The following is a 25,284-nucleotide window of genomic DNA, read 5'->3' as shown; positions in this document are numbered from 1 at the left end:
GAAAGACTAGTGTATTTATTTCAGACTACTAAGAATAAAAATACAGAAGTTTCACAAGAATTTTTTTTAAACTGAATTATTAACGATGCTACCCATTAAAGATAGATTTTATAGATAGATAGATATACAGATGCATGCACATGTGTGTATATGTACACACACATATAAACATACGTGCATATTTAATAATATGTATATAGTTGTATGACTGAAAGCAGTACACTAATAGCAGAAATAAACAAGTCTGAATGTGTAAATGTAATACCAACAGCACAAGATCTTTTCTCTGTAGCAACTAGTCAATTCACAACAAAAGTCCTTTCCTATGGATTCAATAATACAGCTATTCCATAGTTAAATGACAAATTATAAAATCAGAATGATCAAAATGATCTCAGTTTTCTGCCAAGTTAGCAGTCCTTTTATACCCACAGTGAAAATCTCCATTTTCTACTACATGTCATAGTACAATCAACATTTCCAGTTCAAGTATGAGAAGCATGTATGAGTTCATAATATTAACCTGCATTTAAGCAGGTTCATAACACCATTTAATCACCAAGGAACCAAAGTCTGAACCAGCTAATCCGTGCAGTTTTGTGAACTCCAGAAAACAAGGTAAAAATCAAAACACCAACCAGTGGCCACGCTATGTTTCCAGAAGCAGGGAAAAGAATAAGTGCAAGTGTTCTCATGAGGAAATACTTATTACCGCAACACAGGCACGATTCATAAAAATGTAAAATAAAGATGTTTCTGAATATAGATGTCCTATATCCAAGAACATGCACTAAAAAGCAATCCATAGCCTGGAAGGATCAGTGACCAGTTCTTATGTCAAGAAGCAGTACAGCCATCAGCACTTAGACTATCATTAATCCAAGTACTAAAAATCTGAAAACAAAAAAAAACTGACAGTCAATACCAGAAAACAGATGCTGAAAATGGAAATAGCAACCATGCCTGTCAGAGACAGAATAAAAAACTTCAAAACAAATGTATCAGGACTTCTAGACAACCTACTTAAATTAGGTGCAAAAAAAAAAAAAAAAGAAATATTCTGTTAATGATGGATGATAAAAATTAACTCATCTTTTCAGATTGCATCAGCTCTCGGTTAAACTGGTATGACATGTCCCAAACTAGGCAATGAATTTTGAAAGTCACAGTCTGCAGTACGAACATTCATCGCAGAGCACAAATCTCATTTTGACTGCACCAGCATTCAATTGTTTAAATTATTTTGGAGGTTATTAAAATGAGAAAATGTTAAGTGATATGACCTGTGAAACTGCCAAGAAAATTCCCCGAATACATTCTGCTCTGTTTACATTCTTCCCTGGAGCTTTTATTGAGAGAAGCACAGTCCAACTAGCTCCACATCCCAGGTGGGCAGCAAACTGCTCAAATGCGCAGGTCAAAGGATATTAGATATACTCCCTGAGTCATCTGGGGTGAAGAACCATACGTCATAAAATGCCATCAGCTGTTTAGACAGAGGGACAGCTCTGAAGAACTCCCAAATATATCTAGTTTATAAAGAAATTCTACATTTCAAAATATCCACTAATACGTATTTCAAAAGTTATCTACAATATCAGACACGAATTACTGCATCGTTCTCCTTACAGTCTGCAGCTCCTGACAAATTAAAGTCTCAGCAATGAGCTAGAGATTTAAAGAAAGTTGAAGTCTAATTGGCCTTAATATATCAATTTTTTTTATATATAAAACAAAACAAAAACACCCACACACAGCCAGAAGCCATGATTTCAACGATCTCTTCCCTAACAAGAGGGGTTTACTATAACATAGAATACAATACATTTGAGCATACATCAGGATTTTTATTCCACTAATTTCAAACATTCAAAAGTCAGCTCTCTAATCATCTGTCCTTTCTCTAGATCTAGGCGATGACGGTGTCACATCAATAAAAGTGGATTCAAAAAAAATGCTTAGATTCTGTTTCAAGAATAAATACTGTCTATGTACTCTGCCAACAGATTCTGTGATTCTGCGCCCGGGCTGAGTGAAAAGAGTAACGGTAAACACACAGCAAACTCATCCAGCCCAACTTTTCCATCATGACACCGCAATACAGTAAGAGGTTGTACGAAATACATGTGGTAATTAATACAAGAAAGCTGCTCTGATCCATTGTACCTAACTTTACGGACCACCAAACTAATAGATTAAAGATGTTTTATGAACAAACCTTTCATTTCCTCTACCCCAAAACCCTACTTGAGTTGTAACAACAGTAACAGAAATGTAGTTCATTTCTCTTGACAACAGATCTCCTTTAAACTTTTTGCCGTAAGTATCAGACTTTCACTGAAATACTTTCCCAACACTTCCAGTATCAAGGCATATATGTTGTTATAGTAGTGCAAGTATTAAAATATATAGCTAGTACTCAATATATTTAATAGCAACAGGGATAAAGTACCAGTCCTACTAATTTTGGATTCTTAAAAAAATAATAATAAAAAAAATAAAAAGCAATCTGTCTTCCCTTATCAGAAAGAGAGGTTTAGTGGAAGCACTTAAATGTCTAACTGCTACAGGAGTATCTGGAATGTTTTAGAATTCAGATATACTATCACTGCTGCCAAAAATCATATTCATATACACAACACTAATGTCTTGACATAAGTTAACAGAAATACAATATGCCTTCCAGCGAGTACGTAGTAATAAGCAAGATGATTTTCAGCCATTAATTTAAATAAAAGCCTTTATGCTATTTTATGTATACTTATACATTCCCAAATTTAAAGTACCTTTTGAGCCGTAAACTAACATATACACTTCAAATCACTTTTCAAAACCTTACTACCAAACACCATACTTCAAATACCCCAGTAACTGATCAGTATACCTGTAGCATTTTTAATGAGTAAACAAATACCTGCTTATATTTTTACAATTCATGTTTCTGGATAACTTTAATAACAAATTCAGAAGCACATATTGGAATTAATATAAGAACAGGAGAATTCCTGCATATAAAAAACACAAGCGAGTGTGAAATGTGTGGGTGCTACATTTCTTTAGTGTAGTGCTCATTGCACAGACATTGAGCTAAGAAGAAATTCCCATTATTTTGTAAATTCTCAGAGTATTTAACTGGTGGGAAAGATGTAGTAGAAAAGTTTCTATCCTGGAGGTATACTATGCTTCTGCCTGACTGGACAGTCACAAAGATCATATGATGAACAGATGGAAGTTGGAGTTTTCATGGAATAGTTTCCTTTTCTTCCAAAAATGGCTAGCTTGTAAGAGGCAAAGGTCAGAATACTAAATCGAGAACACAGATTTATACCACGAACCTTAATCTTTCACAGTAATTCCTTTTAAGCTCAAACTTAAAAAAATAGTTTTCCTTTCAAATAAGTAGTGAAAGAAGTTATTACAAAAGTGTCCAAACTACTTTCATACAAGACAATAAGCATTATCTCAGCCGAACAATCTGCACAAACTGGTGTGTCATTCAAATGTGCAGTTGTCAGAGTAAGCAGACTAACTACACTGTCTGGATTCACCATGGCAGTCAGTACTGTGTTTGTTAATACCATCCGGATTTTTATAGCTTTGCTCAACTTGTTGTGTACACAGGCAGACTAAAGAGTTTCAACACAAACACAGGCATTTGTTAATTTGTGACTTTTACATCTGTCTATCAAGCAGGAACAGCCTCATATAAACTTCATATCTTTTTCATATGGCAAGTCTCCACCTACTCCCCAAAAGCATTAAAAGATTTGGATTCTATTTGGGTCAATGTGGAAAAACGCAGACACTCCAACTTCTGTACAGTATAATAAAATAGTCCTGCGCAGCTAAGTAGCAAACCAATGATAGCTTTAATGTAAACATAACTTTGTATCACAATTAATAGAAATCCTTAGTTACTTACACTGGCACTTCAAAGGGAACCTATTTGGTCAGACTGCCTCCCTGAGGAGGAGAAGGTACTTTGTCCCACTAGTGTGCATTGTAGCTTTTTGTAAAATCAGTTGCTTCAATGAGGTTTAATTACCCAGTCTGAGACGGGGAATTTCAGGGCCTTTGAGCAGTTTAATACTTTGAATAAAAAGTTTTATTCCAGATCTTGATCAGAAACCATAAATTCCTTGCATTTTAAGATTGAATTGAGCACAAGATTAGGTTTTGGTAAGGTCAAAGCCTAAGTAACAACCTCAGCAGAGGAACTAGATCTGTCAAAAGAGATTTACCAAAACATTGCAACCATCCTATAACTTTGCTGCAGCCCAGCACTCGTCCTTGCCCTCTTTCCAATTTAGAGGGTTTTCAGATCAGCCTGTAGGAGTAATCTCCACACTTTTCTCATCATTCAGAGGATCTCTGAAATGTTCTTTAGGAATTTTTTTTGGTTGATGTTTTTCTTTTTTTTAAAAAAACAGTAAGCTCTTGCTTATGTGTCCAAATTAGAGAAATTGTACATTCTTAGTTTTGCAAACCAAAATTCATTGCACCACTTCAAAATTTCTGTGTTTGAGTGGGAAACAAAGAAACAAAACAAAGATCCAAATACCCACCCCCACAGCTAACTTATGCTTTAACTGCAGCATTTTTCTCCCACACTCTATCGTTTCCCTTACCTGAGCAACATCTTCAAGCTTGTTCCACTTTAAAGAGAGCAGCAGTTTTGGCAATGATTGTGGAAAATTTTCACGACAGTCATATCGCAAAGTCCAAATAAGATCCATCTCATTTTCACAGAGTTGAGATAGGGGATCTCTTTCCATTATTTCTTTCAGCACAACATAAAACTTCTTACCACCTCGACCCTAGAAAATGAGAAATATGTAACATTTGGGTACATTTGTAAGATTCTATTATCTTACCTCAAACACTTTAAATTCTATACCGGAAAACACATCAGGAAAAAAAACACGGAACACAGGAGAATGCCTATGATGACTTTGTCATAGCTCAGATTGCTGGACCTAGTTCTAACAAATGCAACTAATATAGTCAGATTAAAAATTCAGTGTGCAGAGGTTTCCAAAAAAAAAAAAAACTAAACTTTAGAGTTTATGACACTAGATGGCAATATTTCTATTTTCCAACTCTAACATGCAAAATATATTTAGGATGCATATACTTTTTCCTTTTGGTTTTCAAACAAGCAAATTTTATAGATATACATAGGTATCTTTTTTTTAAAAAAAAAAAAAGAAATACTAAAAGATCCTTTTCCAGCAATAACCAAATAGAAGTATATTCACTACATGTACAAACACATTTTCTGTATCCTAATCCAGACTTGTCATTTCCAGACATTATTTGGGTCCGTTTCCTCTCTGAAACATTAACGTTAGTACTGATCCTGTAACTCAGATTGTGTGAATTAATCTTCATTTTAAGAATCAGTCTGGCTTAGGGTGCTACCTTTTGCCTCCAACTGTACCCTTATGCAAGCTAAAAGGACAGAAATATAATTAAAGATATCAACATCAGAATTCCAAAAAGCATTGAAACATAACAAACTGCTGCTTCTGGATAATGATGTAGTAGCTGCAGCAAATAAATTAGTTTCCACACGTATTTTTGAAATAGTATGGCAACCTCTAAATATCAAAGCCCCTTTATCTTCACAAAGGCCAAGAAAGCTTGTAAATAATTTCTAAAGAAGTAGACCAAAGTTGTTGTTTGTTGTTGGTGGTGGTTTTTTAGCGGGGTTAGAAAGGCAGGAGGAAAGTTCAGGAGAAACAGTAGCCCAAGTTAGTTAGGACTAACAGCAGCAACACACAGCTCAAGTTATCTACTGCACAGGTTTCCCAGCTGACAAAATAATCCAACTGCTGCACGCCCAATTTAAGTTTAGCTGCTTCCAGGAAGGATGAGTACCTGAGCCATGGACTATGCTGAAATCTTTTAAGTAAAAATTATCATGTAAAAATATCTCATGTAAAAATTGTTTAAGGCAGAAAAGACTTAAAACAAATAGTTGAACTGAAATGGTTGTTTTCTAAACTAAACAAATACTATATTTCTATGTCAAAATAAATAGTAAACAGTCATGAAAATTATGTGATCATTGTATCCGAGAATGTTAAGCTTCCAAATTGTAAGTCACAACATTAAGTTGACATTCTGCTACGTAAGAATCCCGATTTGTACATTCAGTTGTTACTAACAAGAGTAGTAGCAAGTCTTCATTCTTCCTGAGCACTTCAGGCACTTAGTATTATATCTGACTTTAAGTAACTGTTTTATTATTGTATATAATGCAGTTATTACTGTTGCTTCTATTGTGCTTTCACCATTTTAAGCCCTATTTGCAATCTTCTGTATATTTTTACAATATTTTCCCCAATATTGAGTTTATGATATAAAGAAAACAATTTCAAATTTTGTAGATCATTTCAAAATTTGTCTTCAAGTTAGACCCAGCCATTTCTTCAAGATCATATGATCATCACTTTTAAGAAACTTCTTGTTAGAGCTTCTAGTTACAACCATTTTTGAACGCATTTATTTGGAAACATCTGACAATCAAGCAAACAACCCTAAAACTGACAAAATTGAGTACTGTTCTTGTAAATATTTTATGCAACCTGAGAATGCTTTCCAGGTCCAGTGCTAATGGAAATATAAGCTATATCCCATATCTATACCATGGCAACACCTTTCTCTTCCTGTGACACAGAGAAATCAACTTGCACACACGGACCACATGGCAGGCTTGGTACACTCCAGCCAAACATCTAGGCACACCATCCCATCCTCTGCAAGTGCGTATGCAGTCAATAGTGTCAAGGTGTGAGTGCAGGTAATGCAGAATACATAAAACAATTGCACTTTCTGACAAAGCAGCAGCCACAGGTATCCTTTTGGAAGCCCAAAATATAATGCAGAAAGTGGATATATATCTGAATTTTAAGGCAGTCCCCCAAAGTGGATTAAAGAATATCAAGCAAGTAGAATTTTAGCTACTCAAGCAGTATACTTCTTTCTTCTTAGATTGATGCAGGAGATAAAAGCAATAGCTTCAACATTAGCTACTTTTTTTTTTAAGCAGCTGCTTACCGCCATTGCAGCGTTATCACTGCTTCTTGCAATTTCAGCTGCCTTTTCAAGTATCTGCAAAAGATGTTTTTAAATATATTAATTTTAAATTCAAATCTGATTACACCAAAGGCATAGATATAGATCTCATAGAAATGAGGCAGTTAAGGAATTCTTGCTATATTTTATGAGAATTACAACACTATTACGTTGTGTACACAATGATATAACATGGACTTCATGCTGTGTTATAGAAAATTGTTAAACAATCTGATAGTCATAAATAAGCATTACATAAGAGCTATACACTCAGGTAATCTCAGGACCAGAGCAATAGGCTGCAGCCGCTTGACCTAAAACATGGGATGAGGGTAAAGAGAATAAAGAAGGGTCTTCATCTCTAGCATGTAAGCTGCAGAAACAAAACTATGTGGAGTTTATTAATTCTTTGCTTTTTTTTTTTTTTTTTTTTTTTTTTTTTTTTATCATTCTCTGCAAGTTTTACAGGACAATTTGACCTTACTTTAAATTATTTTCATTTTTATCCTTTTTATGGACAAACACAAAAGACCACTCCTGGTCAGTATTTTCTTTCATTCCTTGGAAGCTTTCTGCTTTTTCCAGGTAGTCCCCTAGTCAAGTCTGAAATCCACTTCAGCCAATTTCCCTCACCCAGGAAACAAAATTCCACGTAGATATTTGGATCTTCAAGTTAAAGAAAATCCAGTCTTCATTCACATTCAATTCCCTGAATTCCTCAATGACATCCCTAGCTCGTTTTGCATTTATCAAAATCCTCTCCTCTGAAGAGATAGTTTACTGAACACCATTTCTTTCCTTCCTGCTTATTAATCAACCAGTTGATCTGAAATTATGTTCTATGACTATGTCTTTTTAAAGAGACTCACTCAAAGCTGACTTCTTACTGGTTCTGTGAATACTTCATAAAGAAATACATCAGCTCTCATATTCAGAAATACCAAAGCTCCAGCTTTATTAACTAGAACTTCCTCTCAAATTTATTTGCCTTCTTTCTTAAAATGACTTTAACTCCAGCAGCATTTTTTATCCTTCGGTTTTTCCTTGTTGTTTCCTTTCAGTCACTCCCTTCATTAACATTCAGTGCCATCTTACCACCAGTACTTCCATTTTATACTTTCAACCACACATTTCAGTCACAACTCCCTTTGTACATATCTATATCTTGCCTCAATAGCTCTTGCTCCTCTCTTTGCTTACCAGTCTCTCTGCATTTAGACACAAACATTTCAGTTCCTCTCACAGCATCCCACTGTGTAGCCAGCATGGTCTTTTCTCTGACCTATAGGTCTTCCAAATTCAGGAATACCAGTGTTCATGATTACTTCCATTTTCTTCTTATTCATTAGTGGACCAACTACTCTGCACTCCCTACAGCTCCATTTTCTGTTTCTGATTGCATTATTTTCCAGTACTGCAAGCCAATTCCTCAGTTCACAATTTTTTTTTGTTTGCTCATCTCTACCACTGCTCTGTTCAAGAGTGTTGCCTCCTTGAGCCGTATCTGCTGCCCACAGATCCACACTTCCAGCCCTCTTGTTCAGCATGAATCCACAAAACTCACTCCTTTCCCACACCATACCAGCATCTCCTGAAAGATCTGTTACCACGTGCAGTTACATCTCTGTATCTACAGTCTTCTCTTGTATAACAGCATAAGTGACAAGCTTCCAGTGAGAACTCATTTAATGTTAATGTCCCACTGACAAGCTCACACCACCAGTTAAAATATTGTTATCAGCAAAGCCACATTTACCCAAAATCTCAGTACTGAGTTTTCTGAAATCCTCTTGCTCTCTCTCTTTTTTCTTTTCTTTTTTTTTTTTTTTTTTAAGACTTTTAAAGATTTTACTTATACTTAGCAGTTCATTATGATGGCTAGTTAAGTGTACATGTAAATACAATTCCTCAAACTATACTCCTGTGGAGTACTGCAAGCAATAGAGATGTGTTATAATGGCACACTGCCAAAACTAATTAGAGCAGCTGAACTGATCAGCTAGACATCCACAGCTGTTAGATGTTCCTGTTTTGAAAAAGAATTTATAAAATAAAATACCTATCAAGAAAAAAAGTCTAAATAACTACAGTATTTCCCTTTCCTCAGAGGTCTGTCTCTCCCATCACCCAGGAATATACCACCAGCCCCAGATTCAGCAACACAGTCATTTCATCTTTACTCAAGCAATGTGAGAAACAAAAGATTGCAATAATTAGAGACTAAGTATCCAGCAGTTAAAATCCTGAAAACATACTAACCTGTTTTACTTTCCTCTTTGTGTGAAATCAGTATGTTGTGTAACACTTGCTACTTTGCAAGGAAGCCCGATTACGTACTGAGCATGAGAACAGGCACAAACAAAACCGCAATGTCCTAATTCTGCTCTTTGCCTCCTTGTGCTTTTTACAGTTATTATGTCTGCAAATAAATTTTGGAAGTTTCTGCAAGTCCAACTTTGCTCAACTGAACTACAAGCCCCTTGCTGGTCTGACAGCAGCACCCGTCATTAATAGGCCCAATATAGAGCTCCCACATTAGGTAACAGTTTTCTTGTCAGTTGTCACAGGAAAGAAAAACACACACACACACACACACACACACACACACACAGCCTCAAACATCTGATCACTGCTAGTCGATCCATGCAATACTCTAAAGAATCATCTATTTTACACATTATGTTTTTCAAAATAAAGACTGAGTATCTGACTTGTCATTATCTTGGCAGAAACAAGTGAAAGTTGGAACCTGCCATACACTAGACTAGAGCTCATCTAAACAAACCCAAAAATCAGATTCTTAACTGATATGAATCAAATAGCTACAGCATTACTCTTTCTGATTCAACAGGACCTTCATCAAGACAATCTTTCTGAGATTGTTGATCTTTTCTTCTTCAAGGGAGAAATTTCAGCTTACCTCTAGAAATGAAATGAATTATCAAGTCAAAATATCTTTATGCTCTGAATTTTCCCAGTGATATTGCAAAACATTTTATTAACTCTAGAGAGTAATTATTAAGTAGCAAAAATTTACTGGAAAAAATTAAGTACTGTTTAAAAAGTACTCCCCCCCCTCCATTTCCTTTTTCCATTTCCTCAAAGTTGAATACTTTCAATGAACATTTCATTACCAGCTCTGGAATTACTTTACCAAAATGCACTGGAATTTTCACGATTTCCCTCATCTGATGTACAGGATTTCTGAAGTAAAGTTTAAGAATGGGGCAAAGTCACCAAATAAACAATGGCACCAACCAAATGAAAGCTATGAGGGATGGGGAAGAATGTCATTCAGACATCACTTTAGTGTCAATACATAATGTAACTTATTCAGCAATACTTGTCTGGATCAAGCCACTAACCCTCAACATTTTAACATACTGAAAAATTAATATCTCAGGTACAGTTAAAAGGAGCAATAGAACCAGAACAAATATGGTTAGTTAAAAGATACTTTCACATTACACTTCCATATTTAGGAGAAAAGTAGCTTTTATTTCTCCTTAGAACTTAAATACATGCAAACTATTGAGCAAAAAACTCAAAGCATTACAAATAAACCAATAATAAAATTAATTGAAATATATGTGGTATGAAATCAAAAGCAACATGTGTAGGTACTACACTACCAGGAAAACACACACACATGCCCCCAAGAAAATCCCTGCTATCTTAACAATAAGATTTTGATCTCATTTTGATGAATTATCCCTTAAAAACTCCTCCGTGACCAAAGTGACAAAGCTTTTAAGTTTGAATGTTGATTCTCCTACCATGGGTGCAAATTACTCATGAGAAAATGGTATTTGCTCTAAGCAGTTATGAGTTTTCCTACAAACAAAATTTAAATTAATTTATATATCTTTAATACACAATAACTGGCTGTTTTAACACTCATTTTCTTACTTGTTTCCCAGGTTTAGCTTTATTTGTCAATCTGAGAACAGACTTTCCAGTTAGCATTCACAACACAGACACTTTATCACATGTATTCTGAACATACGCTGCCTCTCTAGACAGACACTCCTATTTGCATCTGTAGAAGTATGCAGGGCAACTTAAGGCGATTTCATGCAAAAGCAGACTTTAAGAATCCATTTTTGTACTACTTTAAGAGTCTATTTATCCTGAAAACATTTTAGCTCATAAAAGAAAGAAGAAGTCTAAAGATTGAGTAAAATATACTTGTACAAAGAAATAACAGATCTGTATGAAACATAGGCACATACAGTTTGAAGATTTCCAGAACTGCAGTTAAACTTAATTTTTTGTGACATCATCATTGAAAACTGATTATATTTCTGACCTTCAAGAGACTATGTATAGAACATTTAAAAAATATGTATCTTCAAAATATTTTCTGAAGAGCCTTAAGTCAGAGCGCTGACAATTTTATATAGCTCAAGTTTAAAAAAATGCAGTATGTTAGCTAGAAGATAGGAGGTGGGGAAATCAGTGAAAAAGGCAGTGTTGCAAAGGGAGAATGAACAGCTATATACACACAAGCATTCATGATTGTTCTTTATGTAATACCTTACCTTATCAAAGGGAGGGTAGTTAATAGGATGTTTTGAATATTCTTGAAATCTAATGTGCAAAGCTGTTGCATTTTCAGTATAAGGGTTAGTCTGGACTGTTCCCATTGGATTTAACATTTCTTCAAGTTCATCTAAAATATTAGAACAATTAATATCATAGGACAGGAATCTACAAAAAGTAAAAAAAAACAAACTGAAAGGCAATGATGCAATAAAAATTACTTCCTGTACACGATGTACATAAGCGTATTTTGCTACACAAAGCACTTACTTCACAATGCACTGAATTTCTAGCATAAACTATCCTTCCCTCACATGCTCAAAAATGTTGAATTATCACCCAATGAGAGAGTGATTTTCTCTTTCCAAAAGAAACATAAAATAAAGGGGAGCTGAGCTATTCCCATACTGAGCCAAGACCTTAAAGCAGCTTCAATCCCAATAAGACATGCAGCTTCTGTAAATTGGCATATACTACCCGTATACCAAATAGCATGAGACAAAAGGAGTTTTAAGACAGATTCCTTTCAGCACTATAGCCAGGCTGTCATGGTATTTCTTGTGGATGGATTAAGCATGACATCTAGATTTCAGGCAGTCTTAGTAAGCAATCTGAATCCGAAGCAAATGAAGCTTTAAAAAAAAAAACTCTAATCTACATTTTTGTTGACTCAGATACTGTTAAATTAAATAGAGCTTATCTATTTGTTATAGCATAGGGAACTCCAAAAGAAGCAATAAAATCCAAACTACATCTTAAAAAAAAAACAAAAAAAAAAAAAACAAAAAAAAACAAAAAAAAAAAAAAACAAAAAAAAAAAACAGGTAACACTGTTTTCATGTAATTTCCCTTCCGTAATGGACAAAACTTTTAGAAGACTATTTCCACACAGACTCTTATGACACCTCTTGACTTTTATGAAAAAATTTAGGACTGTGCACATAACAAGTAAAGAGATGACAGACAATTTGGATGTGTTGAAATTAAATATTTCATTATCTTATATTACTCTTTTTGGCCTCATGACTAATTGAAGCCTGAGTCTTACAAGCTAAACTTTACCAGGAAATGATGACCAGCTGTGCAGTATGAGTTCTCCAATCTTCAGCTGTCCTTTATAATCAAATACCATGGTATTTACCCAGGCTACAGGATAGTGCTGTTAAAGGAAAGAATTTTTAAATGGAAACTAAAATTCCAGTGAACATTATAATGCAGCAACTACTATCAGATGAAAAAAAATATTTTTTTTTTTTACTAGTGCTATCTTTCAGAAAAGCACATGCATATCTTTCAGTACATGCTCAAGCCCCACTGAGGGCAACAGAATTTAATTTTTAAGGATGTCACACTGCCAGTGGCACATTAAAAATATATACATTTTTCTGAATAAAATCCTAGATGTTCATTTTTTAATCTCTAAAAACCCTACCATATCTAGAGTTCAGAAGAAAACGAGCCTTTTAAAATACAGGTTCTTTGCAAAGTCATTTGCCAACTGGCTTACAAGCAAAATTTCAAGCCTTTTTCAGCACCTGAAAAGCATGAAGAGGGTTTGCTTTTTTTTCCCCCTGTACTGAAGCATATGATTCTTCATACATGCATTCTTTTTAAATACTGGTTTTTTTTTCAGTTTTCAATACTCAGCTCAATATAACACAGAAGTACACTCAAGGAAAATAAATGAAATAATTACCACTTTTCCTGCTTTCCTAATAGTCTGGTATTTGGAAGGATTCATTGCCTTGGTTGACTTCTTAGTTTTCACCTTATCCATCACAGCATAAACTGCAAAGCAGAGCCTTGCCATTCTTGGAAGATCACAGACATTTATTTCAAACTCCAGTATTTCATTCCAAACATGGTCACTTCTCCCAGATATTTCTGTGCTTACAACAGTCTTACAAAGAAGCTCGGTGCCATGGAAAAGACCAGCCCTAACATGAACCTGCAATAAAGAAAGGGGGCAGAGGGGGTTGAGGGGGAGAATGTGAAGATTGCCACAAAACCTAACTACAGAACCTAGAGAATTCTGTACAGAAAACTCTACAGAACATATACATATCTCTGAGCAGTATTTTTTTTTAACTTAAAAACAAACACTACATTTGAGTTTTTAAAATAAACCAAATCATTTTTGAAAACAAGCGCATGGTTTTGCTCTTCATGTTCCTGACCAGCACGTTATAGAAAAATAAATTACGTGTACACATTAAATAGCATATTATGTCAACTGTAAGATTAGGGAAAACAGACAATACTATTAAATAGTTGTTCCTTTTTTGACACGATGAGTATGAGGTAATGTAAAAAATAAGAATTACACATTATCATAAATGAAAAATAAATTTTAAACAAATTATAAATTATTAAAATGTAATTATAAAGAAATCTCTCTACAGAAATTTTTATACTACAGAAAATTCTTTCTGTAGAAATTATCTATGTTGAAAAACATAGCAAAATAGGTGTACTAAGTTAATCACCTTATTCGGCATTAGTCAAAAAAATCTGACTTTGACTTATTTCCTCAGTCCCAAGAGTACTTCCTGAAAATAATATTTAAATCAGTGCTAACTTTATCTAAAGTCTGTCTAGAAAATAGAAGTAATGATTCACATGTCTAACCAGTATGTTTTTCTTGTTTCATGGCTGAATCACCTATTCATTCTCCCTGCTTACAGATTCTCACCAAAATATTTCAGAAACACACAAATACTACAGCCTAATATAACTTGTGTTTAACTGTCCTTGGGCTGCAGAGAATTAAAAGCATGGTAACAGTAGTGATAACTTTGGTAAACATAAGAAGGTCCAAGTGCTCTATGTTGATAACGTAAAAATTCTTTTATAATTCTAAAGATCCCCTAGTAAACTTTCCAGTCATTTTTTTTCTTCTGGTAAGATGTATAAGCATGAAAGAATCTCTCCCACAATATTATATTTCACAGCAGTTGCATGTGAGAAGAAATATTTGATATTCATTTTTAAGAACAAAGGTTAGCTACACTTATTTGAACTTGAATTTGTTCTGAATTTTGGTAAGATTTCAGGTTGCTCTTTTTTCTTTTTTTTTTTTTTCTTTTTCTTTTTTGTCTGATACAGTTTAAGCATTTAAAGCATTAAGTCTACAGCACTGGAAAATAAGACTTGAAAATTATCCATTGAGATTTTGGATCATTTCTTAATTTTTTCTGAGCAGAAAATCCAGGAAAATACTGGTAAAGTCAGATCCCAAATGCTTTTGACTTGTTTAAGATACATATTAATATGATCCCACAAAGTATGGTTGAGTATAAGATTAAGTTCTTGAGAGACTTATACAAAGAATCCTGACATTTTCTCTCAAGTAACATTTGATTTCTCTCTAAAAGTCAGGAAGGGAAAGAATAATGCATTTTCCGTCACCATGCTGTTAATTTGAGTAAGCTGCAGGGAAAAGAGAAATAGAATGGTTTGGGTTTTTTTGTTACTCTGAAAGGGAATGGTTATTTGTAAAAGGCAATACTAGCTGGTAGCTCAAATGTCATTCAATAACGGAAGCGACTATGAATTATAAAGATTATTCTCCTCACATCTAAAAATGTACACAGATGAGAAAATTGCATTTTGATAGCAAAATCAAAAATATATTTGTTTAAACAATGCTATCTACCAAATATTTCTGTATTTAAATCCTTATATTATCACAAATGACAAATAATAATCTCCTAACTGAAGAACCAAATACAAAACATCAATGTACAAAGAAACAGACGACTAAGAAGAAATTGAGATTATTTTTCTGAATGTAAAGTCAAATCTCCAGGCAGAACAGATTTGAGCTCATCTAGTAGAGAAAAATATTTGGTTTCTTCAGCTTAACAGAAAATACAATCTTGATTTAAACTGTTTATAGAAATATGCGGATGGAAAGCTGTTGATCTCAACATCAGAAATCACCTGTAATAATAGCATACATAAAATTCCCAGGAATTTTGTCTTGTCTTAAACACTCAGAAACCAATGAGACTGCTAGTCTGAACTACAAAAACAAGGAACAGGAAAGGAAAAGGGTGAGAAGAGAAGCCGCAGCTATTGGCTCTGATATTAAACCCATTACAGGTCAGTGCTAAGAGGTGGCTCACTTCTGCATTTCTACTTAATAACAGATGTAACAGAGAACTGCATGTTTCTAAGTTTCTTCATTCTTGAGCAGTATTAACAAGAAGGATGACACACTAGTAGAGTGCTACTTATCTGGCAAATGTTTTGTTTCCTACTACAAACACTGCATTTATTAATCTGTCAAATATTTCAGCAAAAATGGATGAATATTGGCTTAATCCAAAGCATAATGAAACTGAAAGGACAATGGCAGTGAATTAAATAGGATCAGGACTGGGGAACCAACTACATTCTCTGTAGTGACAATTGTGCGACAGTATAGGCAGACAATGCAGAGAAACATGCACAAGCTTGCAAGGTTACTTCACGCACCCCTATTTTGGGGTAACTACAGGACTTTCAGTTTTCAAGAGTGAAATACATTTAAAATATTAAATACTGTTTAGATAGTCCCCACAAAGACCAGTACTAAAGAATAACCAAATTTTGCTGTTCCTCCTCAAGGATAGGATTTTCTTTTTCCTCTAAAGGCATACTGAGATTACTGAAATTAATCATAACTCATTTTCTATATAAACAAAAAAAGCAACAAAAAACAATCTTTGATAGCTAATCTATCCACCCTTTTCCTCCACTCTCCTTTCTTTAAAAGCTCTAAGACTCTACAGAATGTCAAACTAAAATGATAATACAACTAGCTAAACAGTGATTTAGACATAAGAAAGGCACACATCCATTTTCACAGTCATTGTCTCATGTAGTAAAGTTACAGCTAAATAGATCATAGTTACAATAATGTAGTATCTCTAACACATAAGAAGGTTTTACCAATAATTCTTAAAAACAAAAAAAAAAGTATAATAACAGTAGCAAATTTCAATAGTTAATTTTGAATTTCTTTCTAATCTACATGACTATTTACTTGTCTGCCAAAAAAAATAAAGGAAATGAATGTTGTTCTATTTCAAGTGCCTTGTAAGGTCTTAAAAGCAATTGTGCAATAAATTCCCATGTGTTAACAACTTGTGGTCTGTAATACAGACAGAAGTCCGGTCATGTACACTTTACAGGAAGTGATAGTAGAGTGCGTGTGTGTGTGTGGGGGGGTGCATGTGGGTGTATACATTCAGCATGTTTAGAAAATAGAAGACAGACTACAGAAGCATGCAATGCATGCTTAGACACAGAGAACGCATTTTGGACCATACATAAATGCCATATTTTACCTTATGGTTCCATCAAAAAATGTTTCATATTTATTCCACATTTATTTGTTAGGTGTTTATACCATGACAGTTCAAATAGGCTTATTTCATACCACTATCAGTACTTAGATACCTCGTTAAAAAAATCATGTACCAAATTGGCAAATACGAACAGAAAGTGTCTAGTTATATAAAAAATATACTACATGATTATTAATAACACATAATACTCAGCTTCAGACATACAAGCAATATACCAATACAACTGGGACTAGTTGAAAACACCTACGCATTTTTGCTGAATTAAAACCTAGAGGATTTTTTGTTCAATAAACACCAAAAAATCACTGAATAATGAACAGAATGTCTTCTGATACTAGCTACTATTACTTACTTTTGCGTTTTCTTCTGTATTTAGTTTATAGCCCTTTAACAGAATAATCTTGAAAGGGTTGCAAATATCCCATACACTCTGAGAAGTGAAACAAAAAATAAAAGTTCTCTTAACGTATCATACCGAGATCTATTTTACAAGCTAAACATCTTAGCAGATGTCATCAATACAAAATAAAAAAGCATGATTATTAAAAAAAATGAATTAGAAATCTTAAAAAAATTGGTTATCATAACCACTAGAGTACGCTAGGTGCCCTAAATGGAAAAGGGTTAGGAAAAAAAAAAACATCAGAAAACAGAGACAAAATAAAGTACATTGACTAATATCTGCTAACAAGTAAATATAACACCTCAAACATACTGTCATTCTGAATATACACCTGCTGTTTAAAACAAGAACTGTTTCAAAGACCAGAAGTTTGCCCACTTTTCTAATTAGACTATGCAAATTGTAACAGTGTTATAAGGACATGATAAAATTTAACCATAAAGGAAGCACAATCATATTAAAAGAAAAGTAAGATGGATACAATGGCAAGAGTTGCCATCATCCTATTTCTCATGTAATCCTTCAATGAAGTAACAGGGCACACTGAGAAGACCCAGGAGGCCTACACTGAAAAACGAAAGTAGTAGCAGAAGTCCAGGTATTGGTGGTTTGTATTTAAAAAGTCACTGTTCTCTTTGAGCATTAACTGTTCTCCAGATCAACTTACAGTTATTGTTCTTGTTTTTTTTGGTGGCAGAGGAAGAGGAAGGTTGGATGATTTTCGGTTTATGGCAGCTTCTATGGCAATCATCTCCTGCTCACACATTTTCTTTATGGTGCAACACTCAACGAGAGTCAGTTGAGGAAGAGTCCTGTTCATCACACAATTGCGGATATACTAAAAACATATGGAAAATAGTTGTTATAAACTAATTGAATATTAGTTCCTACATCAATATTACAAACATACAAAGGAAGTGGCATGTATGTTGTGTTTTATAATTGAATACGCAGGGAAGCAGTTTGCAGACACAAGGAGGAAGCATATTACTGCTCAGCAGACTCACCACCTGACTGCATGTGGAGCAAGAAAAAACTGTGGCCAAGGCCGCAGAAAGCAACGGTTACAGTAAGTTCTAAGAAGTTTTATGTACCTGAAATTGAATTAAAGGATGGTCACCAAAAACGTATTCTAGCCTCCCACTAACTTGCAACACATAGTCAGCAGGATCAACTTCCTCATCATCTTTTCCATGGATAGTCAAACGTTTTCGGATTGCCAGTTCATTCAGCTTGATGGGATTCATGTTAGGAGACACCTGAAAACTAAATACATCCTAACAAAACACAAACAGGAATATTGAACATCCATTTTTCATATCAGATATACAAGGGTTAAATTATAGCATGTAAAATGAATAAAATCATGCACAATGAATAACATATTTCAAGTTTTCCAAATTACCTACATAAACTAGAAGTTAAATAATTCAGATTTCGAAAACTGTTTCTAATATATTCAGATAAATCTCAAAAACAAAAGTTTCTAGGAAATACTTAACTACCACAAAATTATACAACTTGAAGCTATCTTTATTTGAATGTTCTTGTAGGTCTCTCTTCAAATCTGAGCATTCAGTTTTGCCACTCAGGTAGAAATAAGTAACTGTAGTAAGTAGTCTTGTTCAAAACACTTAATCTATACATTGTCAATGTAAATGGAGCAGCAGTCATCCTAAAGCTGCCAACCGGTCAGCCCCAAGCTTATATATTACTTATACTTGCAAGAACACAGACCTTTGTGCAAATTCAAGTAAAGCAAATCTAAGCAAACTTCATTTCAGATCTTCCACAGAATAATAGAACAGCTGATGTTAGAAGGGACCTTTGGAGATCACTTAGTCCAAATCCCCTGCTCAACCAGGGTCACAGCAGGTTGCCCAGCACCTTATCCAGATGGCTTTTGAACGTATTTCAATATTTTTCTATTATTTCCAGAATTTTACTGAAACAAAATACAGAGTAGCCTATTTGGGGAGTTTCTAATAAAATGAAACTGTTTATTTTAATTTTTCCATATTTGAACCACTGGTTTGTTTTGTCAGCTTTAAATTAAGCTGCAAAGACTTGTTTCATATGCACAAAATTAAAGATTAGTTTGTTATCATCCTAACATAAACCAGTCCATAGCATTGAATGTATCAAGGAATATTTCAAGGTCCAGTTATCATGTGCTCATACATGTGTTTAATGAAGTCCTCAAAAAGCAAAGATTTCAGCACATAAATCCATATTCCCAGGATGCGGTGCAATTAGTTAAAAAAGCAGTTGATTCAACAGCTATTAAGAGAGTCTCCCTGAACTCTGGACTTCAGGATACTGAACTAGAACTTTACGTTTTACAATGAGAATAGGGGAGACAATAAACATGCATGTTATTTCATGTTCAGTAGCATTAGATGTGTTAATTTTTTCTTTCTGGCCACTACTAAATTGTCCTCTTTCTGCATACCACAGTACTCAGAAGAAGAAGAAGGGGGGAAAAAAAAAAAAAAAAAAAAAAAAAGAGAGAGCGCGCGAAAACTTCAGGTGATAAAGCAGCAGAAACTACTAATGTTAGTGAGAGTTATACTCAATTACCACACTTTTTTTTTGGTGAATTGGAGAAAAGAGGGGTAGCAGCCAGTACTGGTAGCAATTTTGAAAACATCTTTCAAAGAAAATTTTTATTCAGATCTTTTAGAAGCTATTTACATATTTCCATAGTTGCTCTAGTTTTGATTCTGTTCTAAGAATTCTAATAGCAGTTATTTAGAAATGCAAAATGTGGTCTTACTTGCATTCTTTTGTCTTGTGCTTTATTTATATAAAAGCTTATTGGTAAGAAGCCAAGCTGCCCATACAGAAAAGCATAATCATAAATTCAGACAAAATTAATTCAGTGTTTTCTCAGTTTCAAAACTGCATGGCTCACAACAGCCTCCTCCTTTCAAAATGCTGCCAAACCCTGAAGGCTTTCTTCTCCTATCATAACTGATACTGAGGAGACAGGGAATGACACCCTTTCTTCCCAGAATCCTGGCGCTATGACAGCAATGTCTTTTCCCCTCATTGCAGGCCTTCAGATGTATGGCACAGCAATGAGGATCAGTTCCATTCTCTTGCTCAAGCTCACCCATGTATTCTAGGCACCAAATACTTCAATCTTCTCCTTTGTCTTGCACAGTGTTCCTACTAAAAGGACACAGCAGTCTTTGCACTTTTCTTTAGTCTCCTGTTATGATATTTAGTACTAACTGCAAGTAGTAAAGTCTGGAGCAGAGTTCTCATATTAAAGCATCTGAGATTTGAACTGCTCATAGCTTTGAAGATCAAAACAGGTAGCAGAAGCATGTGAAGCATTTCAAGTACCAGCAGTCTAAGCTATTAATGTGGCAGGCAAATACACTTTGTACCAGCAAGAACTTTTACACCGCTTTTGTGTTGTTTCCAGACGCACGTGACAGTAGTGTTTTAAATCAAGAGCTGGCCAAAACTCAGACATTTGAACTCACCTCTCATTCCCCTGGACAATTGCAAGTTCTTACTAAGCTGCAGATGGAATAAGGTGTTTCCAACCAACCATCCATGCATTCAACTTCAGCTAGTGTTGTTGGCTACCAAAGTTTAACACTTATCCCTTCATTTAGCCTTTCCAGAGTTAAATATATTTTCATTACTTTGGATTTTTGCTCAGTTAATAAAGATGCTATCAGTAATAATACAGCTTTGTAAATAAGTCATTTGAATCACCAATATCTAACAACTGGGTCAAAGCACACACTAAATATAGTCAGATACATTAACATGCTTCTGAGATTCAGAGTTTTCCCATTCTGATCCCTTGCTGCTATTAAAGACTACAGTGTCAACTGGGGTATAAGAAATGCTGGACTCAAGCAGATTCATAGCAACTTCAAGCAGAATCATAGTAACCTCATCATCAGAGAAAATAAAAAATTTGTTATTCTAGGTGGAAATTGAAGTTTCCTTTTTCCTTTAAAAATAAGCTATCGGGTTTGTTTGCTGAACTGCTAGACCCAAAAGAGTAATTCTAAGTCTCAGCCCGTATTTTGTTTGTCTTTATGCATGTCAAGTTTAGAGAATACTAACTTCTCTTTTTTTATAAGATATTTCTCAACCTAAATATTATCAAATTAACCCCAGGGACATTCAGCAATGAATCATACAAGAAGTGTGTTAAATACACTGACTCTCAATCCCTAGTGAAGTAATGCAACAAAAATTGGCCCCAAAAAGTTCTGCCAACTTTGCATTACATTTTACATGTAAATGAACAAGAAATAATACAGAAAACAAGTCGTACAGTTAAGATAAAACACAAAATATAACAATTTTTTTCTTTTCCAGTTATGCTCCTCTTGCTACATTCCCATTATTACAGAACAACATGTATGTACAAACTGTGGCTTCTGTCACATTATATACTGCATTATATAGTGGATTAGCATTGCCCTTCATCGTTAACGTAATTTGATTTTAGAAGTTCAGTTCACTACTGTAAACTACTCTTCCCCACTTCTTTTGGAAGTCAAGGATCCCAATAAAAGAATTTGCATTTTTAAAATGAGTATCATAACATTAATGCTCTGTTTCATTCACATCTTTGATCCACCACATGCTAACACATATCAGAATCAAGAACAGTACTATCAGTTAAAGATGATGATCATTCCTACCTGGCAATTATCGAAATGAATGGCAACTACAAGGTTTCCACTATAGAGCTTATCTTGGAAGCTCTCTTGGATAACAGGCTCTTGTTCTGGTGGGTAAGTGTGCTTTAACCAGTCCATCCAAGAGAGACCAACAAGCGACTGAATCTTCTCCTCACTGATTCTCCGCATTTTAGCTCTGAAGTCATTCACTTCAGGGTCTTGTAAGGCATCAAACTCATGAAGACCTACGAAAAAAATCAAAAATAATACCTAAATGCACAAATACTGCTTGTCTATTCACCATCCCACTCAAATCTTTATCATCTTGAAGTTGTTTGAGTGATTTTCTTCATGTGTCATCCCACCTGAAATGGGCAGTCAAAATGAGTTGGGTTCTATTTTGCCTTGTACATCAGTGGCCTTTCAGGTTTATTTGCACAATTTCCATACAATCTGGGATGACAGTCTAGTTTAAATAGCAAAAGCAAATGTGTCCCTTTGGTAACATTAAATGGAAAAGCCAACCTCACCTGGACTTCAAGAGGCTGGGAAAGGTTAAATCATCCATTACAACAGCAAATGCAAGCAAAGCAAGGCAAATGCATTGTGTAGATCATATATAGGAGGAAGTATCTGCAAGCTATCCTTTTTTCCCTCCAGAAAGATAAGTTTTAAAAAGGCAAAAAGGAGGCTAGTAGGACTGCAAATTAACAAATTACTCTGATTTTAGTTTGTGATTAGATCTTCTACTTAAATCAAAATGAAAGGACTGAAAGTTAAACCAAATCAAGTCCAGTAGAGTTCTCTTTCTAAAAAATTTTTTTTTTTTTTTAAAGGCATACACCAGATAGCCTACACAGCTGTGCTTCTTCATCACTACATGAAGTATACGTACCTACAAGTGTTACATTTCTCCTGAACTTTGAAGGATATTGTCCGAATTAAATAAAGTGCTAAACACCTTTTAAGAACAAAGTACACCAGTTTTAGAAGCTTAGCCTGGAATGCATTTTTCCCATTGCTAAGGCACAGAACAGGGGCATAAGGAATATGGAATATAAGAATAAGGAAGCATCTTGCACAGCCATAATTAGCAAAATATTTATTAAAGAACCTGAATCCCTTGGAATCTGTCAGAATTCTATGTCTGAATGGTTAAACTGGTGAACAGCTTCCATTGTCAGCCTTAACAAATAGGCAGACAGTGTACTGCTGCAATCCAAACAAAACCTGCAGTCTTTGTAAGAGACCTAACAATGGTTCATTGTTTTCAGACAAGAGGTATGACCTCACAAGACCCAATCAATCTTTATTGTATAACGAAGCAGAGTAGATTTTAAAGCTAAAAATTCTGAAATAGCATCAAGTCACTGTGAAACCTTCAAAAATAGCTTTTTATTGTTTGCTGAAAATCACTGCCACATTGAAAGCAAAAAGGTCATATTGTTAACCAACTCAGAAGCTAAAACTAGAATAATTCTAGTTTTCTGCTTATTGAGTTTGCTGTTAAACTTAAAACTTTTCATTATGCTTGCCTTCACTTAGCAATAATAGTTTTTTTCCACCATCTAATAAAATAAGATAAAGTTTGCCCTCAAGTTGTAGGAGCAACGCAGTAGAGTGCCATTAGGTAAAATGAAGCAAGAAGAATCCTTTTAAAGGCATTCCTACTTCAATTATACAGTAATCCCCAGACAAGCTGTCTTCGGCTATCCCAGTTCATGGGGGAGGGGAAAAGAGGTTGAATAGTTACAACAATCTTCAAATTAAGTCACTGTTTCAGAAACATATCTGCCATGAAACTTTTCAACCTGGTATTGTAGACAAGTCAAAAGGTTGTGCACAAGCTCTGAACTGGGATTTCACCATCAGTCACATAATGTGGGGTTTTTTTCCACTTGTAACAGCTCTACCAGATATGTTCCTTTGTTAAATTATTTAGCTTTTCCCTTTTCAAAATTACCTTCTATCAACTTTTAAATATTTCACCTTGATGTGATAAACAGTAATCAAATTCTTTTAAATTATATCAGTATTAGAAAGGGAAGTTCCAGAAGACAGGATCAGAAGCATTTCCTTTATTGTTTTTCCACTGTTATCTGACCAAATAAGACCCTCAAGCAATAAAAAGTATCCCCTTTTTTTCAAAGAATAGAATGTAAATGTAATTACCTTTGCCTATAAGGACACCTATTTTGGAATCCAACTTCTCTCCTGGATCACAATTCCTGGTCACTAGTTTAAGGACAGGAAGAAAGGGTCTAACATCACAAAGTCTCCGAGTTTCATCCTCTAATTCTTCATGTACAGCAGTCTGATTCACACATGAGAACATGTAAGAGTCAATCTCCAGAAGGAGATGGAAGAGGGGATATGTATGTGCCTGCTTCCATAACAGCTGCAAAAAACCACACACACAGGCATACCTTACAGCACTGAAGGTAACATTAATTTCCATTTACACTCCCCCCAAAAATAAGTAAAATGGCTTAAAAATGTTTGTTAAATTCTTCGTTTTTATTGCTACACGTTTAAACATTTCATTCCATCTGAACGTGAGGGGGGATTTCTTCCCTGTGGGAGTGACGGAGCCCTGGACCAGGTTGCCCAGAGAGGCTGTAGAGTCTCCTTCCCTGGAGATCTTCAAGGCCCGCCTGGATGCAACCCTGTCTAACAAGCTCTAGGTGACCCTGCTGAGCAGGGAGGTTGGACTAGGTGATCTCCAGAGGTCCCTTCCAACCTTACTGATTCTGTGATTCTATGATTTGCTTTACTTTGTCTTTAGTCTTTGTCGTGAGTTTATTCTTAAACTAGGACTAGTGTGTATAAATAACCCTAAGGTGAAATACAGCTAGGACAAACACTGCGAGATGATGAGAGAAGGGCAGCGTAAACCCTCATCCTGGGCTCGGCCGGAGTCGCAGGAGCACAGGCCGCCACTCGCCACCGCGGCGCAGCACCTCCGACCACCGCGCAGGAGGTCGGGCTGGCCCGGCCCGCACGCTGCTCCTCTCCTCCGCCCAGCCCCGCAGCCGCCTCTCCAAATCCTCCTCTCGCAGCAGGGCTGCGCCTCATTTTCTTTCTTACATATTACCTAAATTTCAGTCAGGATAAGTAATTTAAAGGCTTTGTATAAAGGATTTATGTTTAAGAGTTTTGAGCAAGAGAACTGATAAATAAGCAACCCATTTAAGTGTTTAGTAGTAGCATGTCTCATCAGTAAAGGATACTACAGAATTAATATGTG

The 25,284-nt window shown here is 35.0% G+C and overlaps 1 protein-coding gene across 3 annotated transcripts in view; it reads right to left on the bottom strand.

Moving 5' to 3' along the window:
* PIK3CB (phosphatidylinositol-4,5-bisphosphate 3-kinase catalytic subunit beta) overlaps window positions 1-25,284 on the bottom strand; it is an 85,034-nt gene that overhangs the window by 19,028 nt on the left and 40,722 nt on the right. The window contains exons 4-13 of one of the 3 annotated variants that reach the window (XM_062582875.1): window positions 24,210-24,435; window positions 22,059-22,282; window positions 18,474-18,656; window positions 18,047-18,217; window positions 17,329-17,406; window positions 13,319-13,570; window positions 12,685-12,781; window positions 11,622-11,752; window positions 7,063-7,116; window positions 4,629-4,817 (exon numbers count right to left, since the gene is read on the bottom strand). In XM_062582875.1, the coding sequence (XP_062438859.1) occupies window positions 4,629-4,817; window positions 7,063-7,116; window positions 11,622-11,752; window positions 12,685-12,781; window positions 13,319-13,570; window positions 17,329-17,406; window positions 18,047-18,217; window positions 18,474-18,656; window positions 22,059-22,282; window positions 24,210-24,435 (1,605 nt within the window). The remainder of the gene's footprint in view (window positions 1-4,628; window positions 4,818-7,062; window positions 7,117-11,621; window positions 11,753-12,684; window positions 12,782-13,318; window positions 13,571-17,328; window positions 17,407-18,046; window positions 18,218-18,473; window positions 18,657-22,058; window positions 22,283-24,209; window positions 24,436-25,284) is intronic. The other 2 variants (XM_062582876.1, XM_062582877.1) reach the window with 2 other exon arrangements.

Source organism: Rhea pennata, chromosome 9, assembly GCF_028389875.1.
Source record: "Rhea pennata isolate bPtePen1 chromosome 9, bPtePen1.pri, whole genome shotgun sequence".
Lineage (NCBI taxonomy): Eukaryota > Metazoa > Chordata > Aves > Rheiformes > Rheidae > Rhea > Rhea pennata.
This window is presented reverse-complemented; position numbering and strand designations above follow the sequence as displayed.